At 47.7% G+C, this 20,546-nt stretch overlaps 1 protein-coding gene across 8 annotated transcripts in view; it reads left to right on the top strand.

The window, feature by feature from the left end:
- Positions 1–7,468: 7,468 nt before the first annotated feature.
- The window catches only part of PHACTR4 (phosphatase and actin regulator 4), a 100,218-nt gene continuing 87,140 nt past the window's right edge, over positions 7,469–20,546 (top strand). For 3 of the 8 annotated variants that reach the window (XM_065577065.1, XM_065577059.1, XM_065577062.1), the window contains exon 1: positions 7,557–7,607. Coding sequence is in view for 2 of the 8 variants with exons in the window: in XM_065577058.1 (XP_065433130.1) it covers positions 7,491–7,607 (117 nt within the window). In the remaining 6 variants the exon portion in view is untranslated. Of the gene's footprint in view, positions 7,608–20,546 lie in introns of all 8 variants that reach the window. The other 5 variants (XM_065577058.1, XM_065577057.1, XM_065577063.1 and 2 more) reach the window with 3 other exon arrangements.

Raw genomic sequence — 20,546 nt, 5'->3', positions numbered from 1 at the left:
CCGGCCAGGGCTCCACTATCCCCGGCGGCTGGGGGGAGGGCGCCGGGGGGGAGGGCAGCCGGAGCACTGGGGGGAGGGCGGAGAGCCCGGCCAGGGCTCTGCTCTCCCCGGCGGCCAGAGCGCCGCACCGCGCCGCCCCCCCTCCAGGTGCCGCCCCAAGCACAAGCTTGGTGGGCTGGTGCCTGGAGCTGGCCCTGCAAAGAGCCACAGTAATACATCAGCAGCCCCCCATCAGCTCCCCCACCCCGCTCCCAGCGCCTCCCACCCAGCAGCAGCCTCACTGATCAGTGACTCCCTCTCCTTCCCCGCACCTTCCAATCGGCTGTTTCGGGGCTTGCAGGAGGCTGGGGGGGGGGGGATTGCAGGCTCAGGGGAGGGGGCAGGAAGGGGGTAGAGTGGGGGCAGGGCCTGGGGCAGAGCCAGGGGTTGAGCAGTGAGAACCCCCCCACCCCCCTCCCGGCACATTGGAAAGTTGGCGCCTGTAGCTCCAGCCCCGGAGTCGGTGCCTATACAAGGAGCCGCATATTAACTTCTGAAGTGCCGCAAGTGGTTCCGGAGCCACAGGTTGGCCGCCCCTGAGTTACTGTATAACTACTTGAAATAAACGTAGCATATTATCTGCAATACAACATCCCCCAGAGTGTGTATTGCACTAACCTATGGGATGTACAGACTGCTTAGCTATGCGGATTTTCCCCAAACCTCTCTGACTTTACATCCCTGCAAAGTAATCCCTGGGCACCTAACTCCCAATGGGCCTTATAACTTTATCTCCTTCCTTACTGTTGCCCTTTGGTGCTGGTGTTAGGGAGCTGGTATTGTAATCATATTCCCATGCTGGCCCAAGTATCACCAGAAAGCTTGTGTGACTTATAGATAATAAAGTTACTAAAAAAGGGGCTTTGAAATATTCCTTTGAATGCTGAATGCCTCTATCCAGCTAATTGGTATTCTGTTCAAAAGAACACGGGTCACTCTAAAAGGACGTCCTCTATTATACTGCATTCAAAGGTTCATTGTAGCTCTAAAAAGATTCTCTAAAACACGAAAGGAAACAAAAGAGACTGAAAGGCACTAAATATACAGCAGAAGCTCCGTTAGATGAAAAGAAAGTCAGTTGATAGCCTAGATCAGTGTTTTCTCCTGCTTCTCGATGGACGTTTTTCCCCAGAAGGTTCACGGCAGAAGGTTGGATAGTTGGGACGGTAGCCTGGCTGTCAAGAAACCCAGGTTCAATTCCCTGCTCTGCCATAGACTCCCCGTGTGACCTTGGGCAAGTCACACAGCCTCCCTGTGCCTCAGTTTCCCCCTCTGTAAATGGGGATGATAGCGCTGCCCTGCCTCCTGGGAGTGTGTGAGGGTAAATGCATTAATTCATGTGTGGTGTGCAATACTCTGGTAATGGGGGGTCATCTAAGTACTTAAAACAGAGCAGGTCTAGCATCCCTGAATCTGTGGATTTTTCCATTTATGGTGACTCACAGGCTAGATGGTGTGGAAATCTGGGTTGCACATTCTGGGTAGAATCCTGGCTCTGCTGAAGTCAATGGGAGTTCTGGCATTGACTTCAATCAAGCCAGGATTTCACTCTCTATGCCCATGTGTACCTTACCAGCATGCGGATGACATCACTAAGCACCTTGAGCTCCTCCGATGGAAGGTGTTGCCTGGCTGCATAGCGTTTAGTATTGCTTTCCTTGTCATTTCAGCAAATGCCTTTTCATTAGGTGCAAGTACGCTCCTTTTGGCTGGAGCTGTGGGACCTACATCAGGAACATTCCTAACCTGGCCACAGCGGAACGTCATCTCATTGGCTTTCCTGGCTTCGGTTAAGAGCCTATCCTCGTCCCACAAAGCAGGTATTCCACAGATGATGGACTGAGCTGCTCAGGGTTGCGTTGGTTGGTTGTTTCTTTCTCCTGGGCTGAATGTGGAAAGGCCCCCACCCAATATTGCTGACCCCAAGTGTTCAAAAATCATCAGATTTTTAAAATAACATTGGGAGAGGGGCTCTTGATTTGCCTTTGTGTTTCTGAACCTTTAGGGTCCACTTGAGTCATGTTTTCACGCTTTTCTTTGCAACCTTGAGGGATAGAACCTTGCACTTTTTTTTAAATGAAAGCTGAATCTCATGACTCCGGGTGCTGGAGCTTTAGGAAAAACAACAAACAGCACAAGAGTTGCAATAAAATCACAAGGGTTGGTAACACCACTTACCACATAGACTGACCCATAGTTAAGATGCAAGATCTCCAGGGCCCAGGCTTTTAGAAATCCTGCAAAGAGATCTCCCTCAGAGCCAAGCGGGAGGCCTTGCAGCCAAAGTAGGGATGTAACTTGCACTAGACTCCAGGCAAAACAAAAGGGCTTGGCCATTTCTTTCACGGAGCTTGTGCAATAGCGAATGACATGCTCTCTAGTTTCATGACTGCATTCTGTGACCTGCTTCCCATCTTTCCTGCCCAGAGGCACCTACTTTAGCTTCCAGCTTGTTCACTCTTCCTGCAAGCTAATGTCCTTGGAGTCCGCAGCGCTCACTCTGGCATGAACAAGGTCAAATTGTTTGCCCAGCTCCTCTAATTCTGCTAACAGCAGCAAGTTACTCATTGACTTACCCTGGAGAGAAAGCTGTCCTGAAGCTTCAGGCAAGATGGTTACTGCCCCATAGGTCACCTTTGTCTGCATTCCTGCAGCTGCTAGGCATACAGATAAGGCTTGAGAGGGGGTATAAGCTACAGCACCACGTTGATGATGAAAGATTTTCCCATTCAAGAGATAACCCTACAGCTCACCCCCCCACACACCCCCACTACTGTGAAGCTCTGAGAGAGATTTCCAGTGGCATGAAGTATGGGTCTCCAGGATTTTAAGTGCTCCATAGTTCCTGGTGGGTGTGGGGCCCAGTCAACCCGGAGGTTGCGAATTGGGGGAGGAAGGGCAATGGAGCCTCTGGCTAGAGGAGTCACAGCGGATGGAAACGGAGAGCACTGGAAAACCAGCGCATTTATGAATGTAGCAGGAACCGGCTGTAAATAGCAGAGAGTAAAGCATGTACATCCAGAAGCAATGCACACATCCATTTTACACTAATAATTTGTTTATGCATCAGCAAGGAACAGACCACATCTGACTTGCAAAAACGTATCTCTGACAGAATCCCCTCAGAGCAGAGGACTTCCAGCTTCAAACCATTTGCATCCATAAAGCAGGTAGAACAAGGAAGAGCAGGTCTTCATAAGGCCTTGTCTACTCTGGCAGCAGGGCATGGTGTGTGTGTGGGGGTAGTTAGATGCTGCAGTGAAAAGCATGCTGCGTCCACGCTGCGGTGTGTAGCTACACGTGGCGGGGGAGGCAGCAGACAAAGGCTCCGGCAGTGGGAAACTGCCAGAGCCTTTCCCGCTGCTGGACTCTTTCTTTCACTGTTGTGGGGAAAGGTTCCAGCAGCTCCCTGTAGTAGGATCAAGCCTTTTCCCATTGCCTCCCCGACAGAGCCTTTCACTGCTCCAGCAGCAGGCTAAACTTAGCAGTGTAGCCAGGGTGGGCACTGCTTGGGCACGTAGAGCCACCCTAGGTTCAGGCGTGTCTTTATTCACCTACGCCGTGCCTCATCATCCTCTGCTATTTATACCTGTGCTTGCGAGGGGGGTGGGATGGGGCCTGCAGCGTAGGTACACTACATGCCGCAGCGTAGATATAGCCTCAGGTCGTTTACTGCATGGGACAGGGAACGTCCACAGAGCACAGGCTTGACTAAAATATCGGTACATGCACAGCCTCCGTTCCGGCATCAAATGAAAATCTGCAGAGCAATCAATAGTGTGAAAGGACCCTCTGTGGTTTCAAAGGCACCCTTCGTACCTAAGTCTTTGTACCTAAAGACGGCAAGATGGTTTTGTGCTCAAGGCACTGAAGACCTAGGTTCAATTCTTGGCTCTTCCTGGGTGACCTGGCGAAAATAATGTAACTTTTCTGTGCCTCAGTTCCCCATCTGGATAATGGGATAATAGCTCTGCCTTGCCACATTTACCTGTGAGGGTAAATTCACTAACGTTTATGAGGCTGAAATACTACAGTGTTGAGCCCATATAAGAACTCTGATAGATTTTAGAAACTATTATTTTTTATATTATTTGTATTACAGGAACGCCAGTGATGATCGGGGCCCATTGTACTGGGCATTGTACTCACGCACTGTAAGAGTCCCTGCCCCAGAGAGCTTGCAGTTCAAATACTGTACATGTGTAGGGGTAGGAAGAGAAAGAAGGGACGTCGTATTTTCCCCATTTTAGAGAGGCACAGAGAAATGAAGTGACACCAAAAGTCTATAGTAGAATTGGCTGCAGGGTTTATATCCATTATACTTTTGTTTATCCTATTGAACTTAGCCCTGGATGTTCTCATTGATATATATCCACAATACTTGTCTGGCTCCCATTACCCATTAATATCTGAAGACTTCACCATCTTGAATGTATTTATCCTCACAAGACTCCTGTAAGGTAGGCAAGTTTTACACATGGGGAACTGAGGCACGCAGGCCAGATCCTCAAAGGTATTTAGCTGCAGCACTGAGGCTATGCCACTGTAGTGTAGACACTTAATACAGCACTGGAAAGGGGTTTCCCTATCACTGTAGAGCTCTGTGTGGCTCAAAAGCTTGTCTCTCTCACCAACAGAAGTTGGTCCAATAAAAGATATTACCTCACCCACCTTGTCTCTCTAAGCATTAGTATGATGACAGAGTTTATTTGGAGGCTGCCCTCAGGTGAAGACATGCTCCAATTTACAGTAGAGGTGGTGGAAGGATTTTGTGTGGGAAGGACTTGGAAGGGCTGGCAGTCCTCTAGGAAAGGAGTGGAGTTGCGTAGCTCCTCTTGCAATACAACCAGAAGGAAATTTATTACCAAGGTACAAGTCAAGCAAATAAACTTGCCTTAAGGGAAATTGGTTCATCAGTGTTTAGCCACACCAGAGGACTTCCGTATGGACTGAGGGTCTCCCTGTATGCTATTGTGTGTAGTTTGTTTTTAGACAAGTAAATGGTTAGTTATGAATTACTTTTCATGATTTTTCCTGCATATAACAAGTATTTCCTATTGTAATCAAATTGGTTGAAAATTTGAACAGAAAAAAATTCCTCTGATCAAAAACGATGTGATTTTTTGTCAGAATGTTTAATATATTTTTTTTTTCAATCGGGAGAACTGCAAGGAAAAATGGCATTTTGAAATGTTGAATCTTTTTGTTTCTATCAAAAGTGTTCAGCTTTTCCATTGAAGTGCTTCAGATGTGAAACTTTTCAGGATTTTTCATTTCATGAACAGTTTTGATATTTTGCCATTTTGTTCATATTTGGAATGGAACGTAATGTTGGAATGTCAAAATTTCCTGTGAAAGAAAAATGCCATGTTTTGAACAATAAATATTCCACCTCCTATTCTGTATACATGTTTGTACAGCCCCTAGCACAGTGTGATCCTGACCCATGACTAGAGCTCCCAGGTGCTATGATAATACAAATAATAAGTAAGAATAACAATTGTGTTTAGTTAGTTCTCATTTTGAGTAGCAATAAACCTATCTCCTATTCCCTTGCTCCTTGTGTCTGATTATATTATATAGGAGAATATAACTGGGAGGTATGGCCTAATAGTGATTCAGCCTCTGTCAAAACCTACTCTCATAAAACTAATTCAGCAATGTAAGGAAGACAACTCTTTGTCCTGAGTAATTATACAGACTAATTTAGATGTTTGGTGGCAATATAAATGATTTTAAATGCCCCTCTAGAGAAATTCTCAAAAATTTCTTATGGTCAATGGGCAGTTTCAGTTAAAAGGAGCCAGATGTGACACAGCCTCTGCACACAGCATGCATGAGATACCCATGTTTCCCCTTATGTTACCCCTCATGCAATTTCCTCAGCCATCCATTCCATGTACTACTCCTCGTCTTTCCCTGTGCAGCTCTCCCCCATCCCTGGACTCCCTAAATTATTCCCCTTCACATCACCCCCAAATTATTCCATGCAGATAATCTCCCCAAGTTACCCTCAACTCCCTCCAAGTGGCCTCCACAAACTCAGCTCTCATACTACCTCTAACCTCCCCAAATTATCCACACACTATTCCTAAAGTATCCCAACCTCACTATGGCCAAGTACACTATTAGTCTCCTACCTCCAAATTCCTCCAGCACACCCAGCCTTCCAAACTACCCCAATTCCAACCCACCCCACCCTCCGCTCCCCAACCCCCACCACTCCCCAACCCGCCCCATCCTCCACTCCCCAACTCCTCCCAACCCGCTCCACCCTCCGCTCCCCAACCTCCACCGCTCCCCAACCTACCCCACCCTCCGCTCCCCAACCTCCACCACTCCCCAACCTACCCCACCCTCCGCTCCCCAACCTCCACCGCTCCCCAACCCGCCCCATCCTCCACTCCCCAACCCCTCCCAACCCACCCTCCGCTCCCCAACCCCCACCACTCCCCAACCCGCCCCATCCTCCACTCCCCAACCCCTCCCAACCCGCTCCAGCCTCCGCTCCCCAACCTCCACCGCTCCCCAACCTACCCCACCCTCCGCTCCCCAACCTCCACCGCTCCCCAACCTACCCCACCCTCCGCTCCCCAAACCGCCCCACCCTCCACTCCCCAAACCCTCCCAACCCGCCCCACCCTCCACTCCCCAACCCCCACCACTCCCCAACCCGCTCCACCCTCCACTCCCCAACCTACCCCACCCTCTGCTCCCCAAACCCTCCCAACCTACCCCACCCTCCGCTCCCCAACCCCCACCACTCCCCAACCTATCCCACCCTCCGCTCCCCAACCTCCACCGCTCCCCAAACTACCCCACCCTCCACTCCCCAAACTGCCCCACCATCTGCTCCCCAAACCCTCCCAACCCTCCACTCCCCAACCCCCACAACTCCCCAAACTACCCCACCCTCCGCTCCCCAACCCTCTCAACTCCCCAAACTACCCCACCCTCCGCTCCCCAACCCCCACAACTCCCCAACCCGCCCCACCCTCCGCTCCCCAACCCCTCCCAACCCGCTCCACCCTCCGCTCCCCAACCTCCACCGCTCCCCAACCTACCCCACCCTCCACTCCCCAAACTGCCCCACCCTCCGCTCCCCAAACCCTCCCAACCCTCCGCTCCCCAAACCCCCACCACCCCCCAAACCGCCCACTCTCCGCTCCCCAACCTCCACCGCTCCCCAAACTACCCCACCCTCCACTCCCCAAACTGCCCCACCCTCCGCTCCCCAAACCCTCCCAACCCTCCGCTCCCCAAACCCCCACCACCCCCCAAACCGCCCACTCTCCACTCCCCAAACCGCCCCACCATCCGATCCCCAAACTACCCCACCCTCCCCTCCCCAACCCGCGCCGACTCACAGAATAAATCCCCCCAAGTTAATATCCCATAATATCCCCGCCCCCTCACGCTGGCCCCCCGCCCCACGGACTACGAGTCCCGGCATGCCCCGCGCGCCCCTCCCCGGCCCGCAGCCTGCCGGGCTTCCGGGCACGCGCCGACCGCACTCGGAGCCGGGGGCTGCCGCGGGGCAGATTGGAGCCGGGGCGGGACCCAGCCAGGTGAGGCGATGCCGCCCCGCGCCCCTCCTGGCTGGGGGTGGCCGGGTGCTCCCCGGGTCCCTTCCCCCCATAGCCCCCTCCCTCTGCCCCCCCGAGACCCTTCCCCATAGCCCCCTCCCTCTGCCCCCCCCGGGAACCTTCCCCCCATAGCCCCCTCCCTCTGCCCCCCCCGGGACCCTTCCCCATCCCCCCCATAGCCCCCTCCCTCTGCCCCCCCCGGGACCCTTCCCCATCCCCCCATAGCCCCCTCCCTCTGCCCCCCCCGGGACCCTTCCCCATCCCCCCCATAGCCCCCTCCGGGACCCTTCCCCCCATAGCCCCCTCCCTCTGCCCCCCCGAGACCCTTCCCCATCCTCCCTTCCTCTGCCTCCGATACTCCCCTCCCTCTGCCCCCGGGACCCTTCCCCATCCCCCCATAGCCCCCTCCCTCTGCCCCCCCCCGGGACCCTTCCCCCCATAGCCCCCTCCCTCTGCCCCCCCGAGACCCTTCCCCATCCTCCCTTCCTCTGCCTCCGATACTCCCCTCCCTCTGCCCCCGGGACCCTTCCCCATCCCCCCATAGCCCCCTCCCTCTGCCCCCCCCGGGACCCTTCCCCATCCTCCCTTCCTCTGCCCCCCGGGACCCTTCCCCCCATAGCCCCCTCCCTCTGCCCCCCCCGGGACCCTTCCCCATCCCCCCATAGCCCCCTCCCTCTGCCCCCCCCGGGACCCTTCCCCATCCCCCCATAGCCCCCTCCCTCTGCCCCCCCCGGGACCCTTCCCCATCCCCCCATAGCCCCCTCCCTCTGCCCCCCGCCGGGACCCTTCCCCCCATAGCCCCCTCCCTCTGCCCCCCCGGGACCCTTCCCCATCCCCCCATAGCCCCCTCCCTCTGCCCCCCCCGAGACCCTTCCCCATCCTCCCTTCCTCTGCCTCCGATACTCCCCTCCCTCTGCTCCCCCGGGACCCTTCCCCATCCCCCCATAGCCCCCTCCCTCTGCCCCCCCCGAGACCCTTCCCCATCCCCCCATAGCCCCCTCCCTCTGCCCCCCCGAGACCCTTCCCCATAGCCCCTCCCTCTGCCCTCCCCCCGAGACCCTTCCCCATCCCCCCATAGCCCCCTCCGTCTGCCCCCCCGAGACCCTTCCCCATCCTCCCTTCCTCTGCCCCCCGGGACCCTTCCCCCCATAGCCCCCTCCCTCTGCCCCCCCGAGACCTTTCCCCATCCTCCCTTCCTCTGCCTCCGATACTCCCCTCCCTCTGCCCCCGGGACCCTTCCCCATCTCCCCATAGCCCCCTCCCGAGACCCTTCCCCATCCCCCCTCCCTCTGCCCCCCCCGAGACCCTTCCCCATCCCCCCATACCACCCTCCCTCTGCTCCCCCATCTGCCCCCCCGGGACCCTTCCCCATCCCCCCATACCATCCTTCATCTGCCCCCCTGGGACCCTTCCCCATCCCACCACTGGGGCTGGTTCCCACTCCCTCAGCCCCCTGAAACCCTTCCCCATCCTATGGCCTGGCCCCTCAGCCTGTTTCCTCTCCCACCCACCCTTCCCCATTTGATGACCAGCCCCTGTCCCTCAGCCTCTTTTTGCCTGGGGCTGCTCCCCTTGACCTCCGTTTACCTCCTTTTGTCTGGGGCCGGCTCCCCTCTGCCCCCTTTTGCCTCTCTTCCCCGTCCCAAGCATCCCAACTGCTCCCCCGCATTCTGCTGTGATTCTCCCTCCTTGCTTGTTGCCTGTTTCACATGCAGACACCTTTTCTGTCTTCCCCACTCACCCCCCTGCCCTTTTTTTCCCTAGCTGCCTTTTATCTCCAGGACTTTCTTTACTTAATGCATAATATCTAACTCCATACCAAGACAAAATCCAAAGAAAAAAGGGGTGCGGGGACCAAAGCCCCTCTCGTGTTGCCCTAACCCACTGCTTTTCACTGCACTGCATGTGGAGATGGGTTATCCCCTGGCTGTTGTGGCAAGTTGCATGTTTGGGGCTTTTGAGGGATGGCATATGCTGCTTCTCTAAACCAGTGAGCTTCAGCCGTCCCTTTCTAACATGCTAACCTCTTTTATAGTAAATAACACCATGTAACAAGGGGGTGGAGGGAGAGAATTTGTGGTGGTGCCAAAGTTTTGGGCAGTGGTGCCTTGCTTTCCAAGTTCCTCAGTCCCAGGAAGGGAGAGAACCTCATCGGTTTGTTTAAAGTCAGTATGGAAAAATTCAGACATGGGTGCCTAAACTCTAAATCAGTATTTCAGCACTTAAATAAGTAGTCCGTTTTTCAATCATGCTGCACGTCCAGCATCACCCAGCTTCAGTTGGGAGCTGCTGAGTCGTTCTTGAAAACCAGGTCACCTAAGTGCCTGTGAATATACGTTTAAGAGCCCCCAACATTAGGCACCCCATTTAAAAAAAAATCTTGGTGAAGGCTTTTATTGCTAAGCTTTTCTGTTCTTTTGAAACACTTAGGCCTTGACTACACACACAAGTTGTACAGTTTTAACTATCGTGGTATGACCCCACTGTTTATAGTGTCATCGTAGAATTGCAGAACTGGAAGACACCTCAAGAGGTCATCTAGTCCAGTCTCCTGCATTCATGCAAGAGCCTTCTCTGCAAGATTGTATGTGCAACTTCTGCTGGTTGAAACAGCCTTTTGGTATCTCTTTGCTTGATCTGCTCTCTCTTGTTTCAGATCTCATTTGAAATGCAGTTTCCTCACTTCCAACTAAATTTCCTTTTCCCTTTATTGTTTATCTATGTAACTGAATTATTTAACACTAGTGCCTTGTATTGTATTTGTCCAAGTGGAGGAGGGCAAGGTCTTGAAGTGCCTATATGTAGACTTGCCATGTTAGTTGAAGAACTATTGATGAGCTTACATTGGTATCAAGTATTTTAGTAGTGCCCAGAAAGGGACAGGGACACTCGTGATCACAGTCTCTACATTAACAACAAGGAGTCTGGGGGCACCATAAAGACTAACCGATTTATTTGGGCATAAGCTTTTGTGGGTAAAAAACCTCACTTCCTAGTTTCTACATTGAAGGTCTTAAAAATATTCCCTTTCTCAAACTTTATCTTTTTAGTTTAAATGTTTATTTTCAATTATATGAAAGCAGCTGCGCAAATATTTACAGAAATGTGGAGATACAGCCGTTTAAAAAACAAACAAACTCTCCAACAAAATATAGAGGAGGAAGTGATTCTCAATCTTCTTCTAGAAAGGGAACAGAAACCTCCTAAAATAGACAGCTCATGGATTTTAAATGTTGAGTTCACCTTTTAAAAATATAAATATCAGAGAATTATCACTGGTAGATCTTTATATACTCTAGTTTGTTTGGAGTGGGTGGTGAAGGGCAAAGCTTCCCGGGGCCCTGTCTTGATGAACAGAAACGGAGGTGGGTGTTTCTCAGTCTTGTTAACTGAGTTTAGTTAGCTCAGTGTGGCAGGGGACAGCCTGCATTTTGGGGCTTGTCTACATGGGAAAGTTTCACTGGTTACACTGTTATGGCTAAACTGATATAATACCTCCTTCTCCCTTCAATATACTATATTCGAGTATAAGAGAGGTGTTCTTATTTTTCTTTGGTTTATCTCAACCCCCTTCCAAAGCAAGAGTTGAAACTGACAAAAGGCACTCTTATACCAGAATAAGTGTGTCTACATGGCAGAGTTATACTAATATCACTATACTGATTGAAATGCACACCTTGGGTTATACCAAAAAACTTTCCTGTGTAGAGAAGGCTTTAATGGGGCTTTCTTAACATATTCAAAGTTGCTTAAGCTGCCCCCTCTCAGGCTGAAATGTGTCTGTCTAACACCGCTTCGGACTTGTTAGAAAAGCCCTGTTAAAATACAAGCTATCATGGTGAGCTAATATGATTAAAAAGAATGAATATTTTCCCCCATCAAGACATACCCGGTTTATTTGCTGTGAGCCCTGGAGCAGACTTGAGTCTTTCTTGAGAGGGCGGGGGAAGGGAGGGTAACATTAGTGGGAATGTAGATCCTTGTGGAGGGACTGACACAGATGGGTAAAATGTGATTGCATCCTTGTTTCCCTGCTGGTGGATCAGTAATCTGTGATTACACAGCCTTCCACTTCATTCAATCACTGGTTAATTTGATCTTCAGTTTATTTTGATGATAATCTCAGGAGCCACATTATTTGTACTGAAACAAGCCACTTGTATTTTGATCAAACTTGATTGCTTTAGACACATTTAGGCATTTATATATATATAATAAAAAAATTAGGAAATATTGAAGTTGCTTCAGGCATTTTAGTCAGTGATGATTATTCACTAGCTATAAAAACTCATTCAATAAGCAAAAAAATGCTCAAGGAAAACCCCTGTGGTGATGAAAGTTGTTCAGATATTACAGTCCATTGTTATTGACATAAGTGCTGCCATGTGCTAAGCAAGCTGTTGCCCACCCCTGTGGGCACATGGATAACGTATTCAACCATTTATTTCAAGCAAAACGATAGGTAGGGACTGGTTCGCAATGAGAGGAAAGTCCTGTGAATTAGGAAACTGAATATGGCTCATGGAGATTAAGGGCCTCATCCGTGTGGTGCGGAGTGCTTGCTGATCCCACTGAAGTCTCTGGAATACAGGGTGCTTAGTTAGAGGTGCTCAGCGTTTGATGGGATCGGGGCCCTACTTTCTCTTTGTGGTGAGAGAGGTTCTGACATTCTGCACCTCGTGTGTTTTTTGTGGCTTTGAGAATGTTCTTTTGTGGGTGGGTTTTAGCGCGCTTGGCAAACGGAACGCTATATGGCTGCAGGAGCTCAGCGCTTGGCTTTGTGTAAAGAAAAAAGCTTTTTCCGATGTCTATTTTTATCAGTTAATTAGTAGTTCTTGCTGATGTGACAGCGCTGTGTGATGAGAACTAGTTCCAGTTCTTTTCTGCACACTGGGGGAATCGCGCATTCGGCAGTCAGTGACTAGGCAGACCAGCAGTCGCACCTTTGTGATTGGTTCTAATGCAGGTGTTTCTTAACTCTTTCCAGAGAGTACCCTTTCAATCAGCTACTCACAAACTTGCTGTCTGAATCCTTTATGCTGCCCTCTCAGGAGGCTTCTCAGGCGTCAGCATAGTAAAAAAATATGTAGATGTACAAGCACTTGGGATTTCCATAATGCTTCAATTGGATGATCTCAAAGTGCTCTAAAAACATGCATAAATTGCTCCATGCCTATGGGGCATGGAAATATTCCCATAAGAAGCTGAGGTACAGAGATGAGACGTGACTAACTGATGGTCACATGGCAAGCAGATGGGGAACTGGGAAGGAGAGAACCCAGATCTTCTGACTGTCAGTCCTGTGCATTAAGCCACTGTACTATCTTGTCTGACTTTTTGGTTCATGTTGTGTTCCTGGTATCTGAGGATTAATTTACAAGTGACTGAGTAAATATTCAAAGGAATGCTTGGTACCAGGCTGGGGAAGCAAGCTTGTAAGCCAAGTGATACGGCTGGTATGACCTATTGTTACTTCAGCTCCATCCAAATCAGGAGCTGCTATTCTACTGGGTCTATGTCCTGGATACTTACCCAGCTTTAAAGAAACCAGCAAAGAAGTAATCCGCTAAGTTTGCAGCAAGGGAGGTTCGTTAGATATCAGGAAAATCTTTCAAACTGTAAGGACAGGTAAGCACTGGAACAAGTTACCTAGAGAGGTTATGGAATCCTGGTCATTGGTTGTTCTAAAGAACAGGTTAGACAAACACCTGTCAGGAGTGATTTAGGATGGTATACTTAATCCTGCCTTTGTGAGTGGGGATGGACACTTGAGGTCTTTTCCAGCCCTACACTTCTGATTATTTTTCAATATATTTTTAAATCGAAAGATGCTGTTCTGCACACAGACTTTCTGTTGATTTTAATTTGACCTGATTGGGGCTAGGATACCAAGGTGATAGGCACCTTTTGTACCCAGTGAAATCTTTGTTGACACAATAATGCTTATTTGAATCTATTTACAGATGACTTCAAGCCCTTTCCAAACCACTTTAGAGAAACTAATTGTCCCCTGATGTTATCAGTTTAAGGAACATGCTTCATCTCTTAACTGAATGGTATATTTATATGAAATGATAGAAAACATCAGTGGCAAAGATGTGAAGGGGATGACAGTAGTGAAAACAAGTCCTTTTTTGCAAACAGGAACCCAATGTATTGCTGTTTTTTTGAAAACCACCTGGCTTTCTACCATAATGTGGGGAGAAAGGGCTGGGTAAATAGTTTGCTAACTTGGTTCTTTTGTATTTGTGCCTTTGATATGCTGATTATGAAACACAGTTAAGAATTGCTTACAGAACAGCTTCATTGGCTTTCAATGAGCCCAATGTCTGCTTAGGGCTTGTCTACACTGGTAACGCTGCACCACACTGGTGCACTGTCTATGCTAGCACGTTACAGCGCTGAAACTTGCTGAGCTCATGGGGGTGTTTTTTCACACTCCCCCTCCCCCGAGCGAGAAAGTTGCAGCACTGTAAAGTGCCAGTGTAGACAAGCCCTAAGAGCGCTCCGGCGGCGGTGCAGCAGACACTACCTATGCTGAGAGGAGAGCTTCTGCCAACAGCGTGGGTGCTGCACCTCCCCGAGAGGCGGTAGCTGTGGTGACTGGAGAGGCCCTCCCGTTGACAGCACTGCCTGTGCTGGGGGTTATAGCACATCACCCTTTTCCACACCCCTGAGCAACGTCGTTATACTGACATAAATTGGTAGTGTAGACCAAGCCTTAAGCTCTTAAGTGCCTAAGTCACTTTTGAAATGCGACCCAGGTTCCTAATCCATTTAGTCTTATTTGCAAATTTTACCTCTAGTGTCTAATTCTCCTCCCCCTTTTGCTGATATAAATCAGGAATAACTCTATTAAAGTCAGGGCAGGTCCGCACTAGGAAGCTTTGCTAGTACAGTATAGCAACATGTTAGAAGTGTGATAGTTGAAAACAACACCCAAAGAATGATATCAGCAGAAGCCCAAGTGTAGACTCAGTTATACTGACATCAAAGTGCTTTTGCTGGTATAGCTTCTTTTACTCTCCGAACCAGTGTAAGCTGTGCTGGCAAAGGTACAGTTAGTGTTTTGCTGGTATACGCTGTGTTACACTGGGGGTTGGCTGGTATAGTTATACCAGAGAACATTTTCTAATGGCTCAGTGGAGTTACACCAGTAAAAAAAGACTGGTTGGAGAAACATTATTCTTCAAGGCTAGAACTGTTCTTTGCTGTCTGGGTAGACTGTTAAACCATTTTTTGCCTGAACTATGAACTTGTTTTTTAAAGCTGTTCTGCTAACATGGCTATGCCGAAAGTATGGATGTGGCCATAGAATCTTAATTACTATTCACTGTTTCAGTATAGGGATGCAAAAGTCTGAATGGCCTTGCATTTTAGATGTACTGTCATTTCTTGCTGGGACTTATAACAGGATGATTTCTGGAATATGCTTAATGGACCAACCGGCTTATGCAAACAAGGTTGTTCTCTCACTGTCATAGATGTTAGCACGTTTCATCTCCTGTAAACCGTGTTTAATTAAGTGTTCCACAGAAAGATTCAGAAGTGAAAAAGATCCTGTTAGTCACTTTGGGTTCACTTCCTTGTAAGGGATTCTTGCACAGAGCCAAAAGAAATAATATTTGAATGAAATAGAAACACACTTTTTTTCCTGTTTGAAAAGTTTTCACTGTCCATACATGAGGTGCCACATTCTCCTGGGTCTCCTAAGCTTCATGTACACTGGGCTGTGAGCTAAATTAGTGTTTAAATCCTCTTTCTAATGTGGGCCTTGTTCTAGTCCCATCAGTGACAATGGTGGTAAAATCAGGCCCATTGTTTGGCCAGCCATGTTGACAGGATCACGTCATTGTGACATTACCCAGGATACAATCTGGAACAGCTGTGTTGCCTTTTATACGGCTTCGCTGTGAGAGCTACCACTCCTGGTCTTCCCACTCATAGCCTTCAGCCTGTAAGTCACTCCCAGTTATACTGTACGAGAGCTAACGCCAGCCACCCATGAATTACACCAGCCGGGCAACAATAGCAAACTCCCAGTCCCAGACCCAGCAATGTGCATCTTGTACTGCCCAGCTCCTCCTGGCAATACAGGCTCATATAAAGTCCATCATTTAATTAATAGAAAATGATATTCACAAATCTTGTTATCCCAAAGTAAGTTTCCCAAACACTTCAGTTCAAACGAACAGTGGATTAGATAAAACAAGTTTATTAACTACAGGAAGATAGATTTTTAAGTGATTACAAGTAATGAGGCATAAACGTCAGAATTGGTTACAAAGAAATAAGAGGTAAAATGCAAAATAATACCAAACTTAACAAACTAAGTGAATTTAAAGCAAAAGGGGGTCTCTCACCGCATGTTCTAGCAGTCTTACTATCTAGCTCTTTCAGCCAGAATCCCTCCCCAGTTCAGTAATGCTTCCTTTGTCTTTCAAGTGTTGTCTGTGCCATGAGTACAGATGAAGGGATGGATAATCTAGGGAGTTTGCTCCCCTTTCTTATAGCAACAGAGGGTCCTGTGGCACCTTTAAGACTAACAGAAGTATTGGGAGCATAAGCTTTCGTGGGTAAGAATCTCACTTCTTCAGATGCAAGTAATGGAAATCTCCAGAGGCAGGTATAAATCAGTATATTTCTTATAGCAATTCTCTTCTTTGAGAATCATCTCCATCTGGGGTTCAGGTGACGGAAAGTCTGTGGGACTGGAAACTTCCAGCTGTTTCTTTGCCAACATGTAAATTTCTCACTCTCACCCTTTTTCCTCCAAAGAAGCTGCTTAACCAGGTGATAGTACATTTGATTTTGTTGACACTTGGCTGAGATGCCAGTTTGCCTTTTGTCTCTGAGGAACTGGTTTGTGCCTGCTTTTCTAAATTTGGAGCATGTCTCAGCAATGTCATACAGTAGAGTTTTATAACTTTGCATGCAATGTTGACCCACATATTTTATCAGGACAATAATGATCAGCATATTATGAGATTTCAAATGATACCTCACAAGGCATACTTTGTACAAAAATCATTATAGTTTTGTAAAAAGGGTGAACATAGGGGTACAGACTGTCACAGTCATGTTAGAAATATATTTTAAAAAGATGCTGAAACATGTTTCAAACATGGTTCTGGCATATTGTGGTCCAATGCATATTGGCCAGCGAAATGGTGAGGAAACCAGTGTAGCTGGCATGCTTAATCATGATTCCTGAACTCTCTTGTGGGTTCATTGAGCCTTAGATATGTAGTATCAGGCTTTCTGTGTGGAATTACCCAATGAGCAATGTATGTAATGTTTTCCTTGGCAGCTGTGTTTTACAGTAGAGTTTTGAAATTAGCTGTGGCTTCAGGCCACTGGCTTTTTTATTAACTTTCCTGCACTTTGTGCTGGAGTGGCAGCAAAGGCCAGAACACGTAATGCTAGCAGACTTACTTTGGGGAAAGTTCATACTTGCTAACTCAATTTGATTGCTCTTTATGGCCTGAGTCCAGGATTTGCAGTAAATTTATCATTAACTTTAGAAGTGCTATTCTGTTACTTTTGTCTGATATGTACTTACTTATTTTTGCTGAATATGCAGGATAACTAGTATCAGGAGGAAGTGGAAAATTTAACTCATTCATTGGTAGTACATATCTGATATCTCAGTCCTGACTGCCTCTTTTTATACTGCATTCAGTGAAGACTGACAGCTATTCTGGAATATTGAAGTATCCACTTCCCTGTGGAGAGTATGCGGCTTATACAGAACATATCTGGTGGACTTCAATAATTACTAAGGGCACGTCTTCACTACCCGCCAGATCGGCGGGTAGCAATCGATCTATTGGGGATCGACTTATCGCGTCTAGTGAAGACACGATAAAATCGATCCCTGATCGCTCTGCCGTCGACTCCGGAAATCCACCGTGGCAAGAGGCGGCAGCGGAGTCGATGGCAACACGGCAGTGGTCGACTTGCCGCCGTCCTCACAGCCAGGTAAGTCGACCTAAAATACGCAACTTCAGCTATGCTATTCACGTAGCTGAAGTTGCGTATCGTAGGTCGACCCCCTGCTGTAGTGTAGACCTAGCCTAATACAGACAAAGCAGTGAATTTCATCACTGTGACATATTTAGTCGGCTTTTTAAGATACCTTGAGAAAGACCCTATGAGTGCAATCCAGTCATTGATTATAGAAAGTTAATCGTAGAATCATAGAACTGGAAGGGACCTCGAGAGGTCATCTAGTCCAGTCCCCTGCACTCATGACTAAGTATTATCTAGACCATCCCTGACAGGTGTTTGTCTAACCTGCTCTTAAAAATCTCCGAGATTCCACAACACCGCTAGGCAATTTATTCCAGTGCTTAATCACCCTGACAGGAAGTTTTTCCTAATGTCCAACCTAAACCTCCCTTGCTGCAATTTAAGCCCAATGCTTCTTATCCTATCTCAGAGGTTAAGAAAAACAATTTTTCTTCCTCCTCCTTGGGAACAACCTTTTACATACTTGAAAACTGTTATCATGTCCCCTCTCAGTCTTCTCTTTTCCAGCCTGAACAAACCCAATTTTTTCAATCTTCCCTCATAGGTCACGTTTTCTAGACCTTTAATCATTTTTGTTGCTCTTCTCTGGACTCTCTCCAATTTGTCCATGTCCTTCCTGAAATGTGGCACCCAGAACTGGAGTTGAGGCCTAATCAGCGTGGAGTAGAGAAGAAGAATTACTTCTTGTGTCTCCTGCTAATACATCCCAGAATGATGTTTGCTTTTTTTGCAACAGTGTTACACTGTTGACTCATATTTAGCTCCTGGTCCGCTATGACCCGCAGATCCCTTTCCACAGTACTCCTTCCCAGGCAGTCATTTCCCATTTTGTATGCGTGCAACTGATTGTTCCTTCCTAAATGAAGTACTTTGCATTTGTCCTTATTGAATTTCGTCCTTATTTACTTCAGACTATTTCTCCAGTTTGTCCAGATCATTTTTAATTGTAATCCGATCCTCCAAAGCACTTGCAACAGCTCCCAGCTTGGTATCATCTGCAAATTGTATAAGTGCACTCTCTATGCCATTATCTAAATCATTGATGAAGATCTTGAACAGAACCGGACCCAGAACCAATCCCTGCGAGACCACACTCATTATGCCCTTCCAGCATGACTGTGAACCACTGGTAACTACTCTCTGGGAACAGTTTTCCAACCAGTTTTGCACCCACCTTATAGTAGCTCCATCTAGGTTACATTTCCCTAGTTTGTTTATGAGACAGTCATGCAAGACTGTATCAAAAGCTTTACTAAAGTCAAGATATACCACATCTACCGCTTCCCCCCATCCACAAGGCTTGTTACCCTGTCAAAGAAAGCTATCAAGTTGGTTTGACACAATTTGTTTTTGACAAATCCATGCTGACTGTTACTTATCACTTGTCATGAGGAAGGAAATAATCTTTGCAAACACCTCACAGATTTGGAAAGTAAAGTAAAAGAATGCTGTAGGATCCATTAGGCCTGCGTTCTATTAATAGTTCTCATGCTGACATACCCTGTGACGTGAGGCAAGTCACTTTACCCCAAGCCTTTGTTTCCTCTCTTGTCCTGTCTGTCTTAATAAGAGAGTAGCTGCCTGTATATATTTGGGCGCCATCATCCAGGTGCTGTACAATCTCAGTTGGAGCCTTTAGCTAATACTGGAATAGAAATAACAAAAATGTGTATGTATCATGGGCTTTTACAGTGTCAGTGATTAATATTCTAAGTCTTAGATCCCTGTGAAACTTGAAATAACCGTGTATTTAGTTCTAAAATATTTCTTAGTATTCTCCAGTTTAAATATTTGGTCAGGTTTCATTCTTGATTTTTCTACTTCCCTTGAATCATCCTTTCTGTGTCCTGATACATAACTTCATTGAATAGTTTCCGTCTCTGCCTTGAGGAGGCTTTCTGTATGAGACATACTGTGATGGGAACATGTTTACCATTAGGTTTTCATTACTTATAGCGACATTCTTGCAAAGTGAGACTTTTATTGCACAATCTTAACATCTCCGTGTGAAAAGAAAAAAACCCCGCAGAGAAATTTCATCTCTTTCCCCGCCCCTCAAATTGAAACATTTAAGAGGAGCATAAGTAGAGAGAACAAAGATAATAGTATAGACACTGGATATGTTAACATTTCTCACTGGTAAATGAATTGTGGATGATCTCCTTCGAAGGGTTTATTCTGATTTGAGAGCATTAGTCTCTGGAAAAATTAAACCTTTTTTAAAACTCGCTTTGCTGCTGCTGTTCTGGCAGGTTTTGGTGAGTGCTGCCTCCCCACCCCTTACCTTGCTTGATTGGTCCATGCTGAGCATCGGCTGGACCAAAGTGTATTGTGCTCTTGGCCGGGGGATCTTTTTGCCCAATAGCATGGCAAAATGGAGTTGGAAAGTTGCCAGCCTGCAGTTCTGTGTTGGCAATTAGAAGGGTGGGAAAGGATCTTTGCTCAAAGCTCTTATAGAGTGATTCGTGGCAGTAAAGGCCCCTTAAATGTTTAGATTGTATTAATTTATTTTTTTCTGTTTGATAATTTAATCTCCATGCAAGGCTGGACTATAGCTGCAGAAAGGCTTCCAGTGTATGAACGGAAAGCATCATTAGTACTAGGTATTGAAAATCATTCAGTTTAATTTATAATTTCTGTTTCTAATGTTTGCAGTTGTGCAAATTATTAACTAGCAGGCATATTTGATTGCAAATGGTCACTGAAGATATGCCTGTAGTAGAGTGCTGGTGTCCCTCAAGGCAATTTTGCATACAGTGGTGTGGGGGATGCTGGCATGCCTACCGACAGAGCACAGTGTCTTTTGCTGACACAGTTTCTTATGGTGAGGATGCGTGGCACTGGAAAAAGCAGCCACGTGCATGTGTGCTGTACCAACATAGTAATGTT

Source organism: Chrysemys picta, chromosome 23, assembly GCF_011386835.1.
Source record: "Chrysemys picta bellii isolate R12L10 chromosome 23, ASM1138683v2, whole genome shotgun sequence".
NCBI classification, from domain to species: domain Eukaryota; kingdom Metazoa; phylum Chordata; order Testudines; family Emydidae; genus Chrysemys; species Chrysemys picta.
The sequence above is the reverse complement of the archived record's forward strand: the minus strand, read 5'-3'. Positions and strand labels throughout refer to the sequence as shown.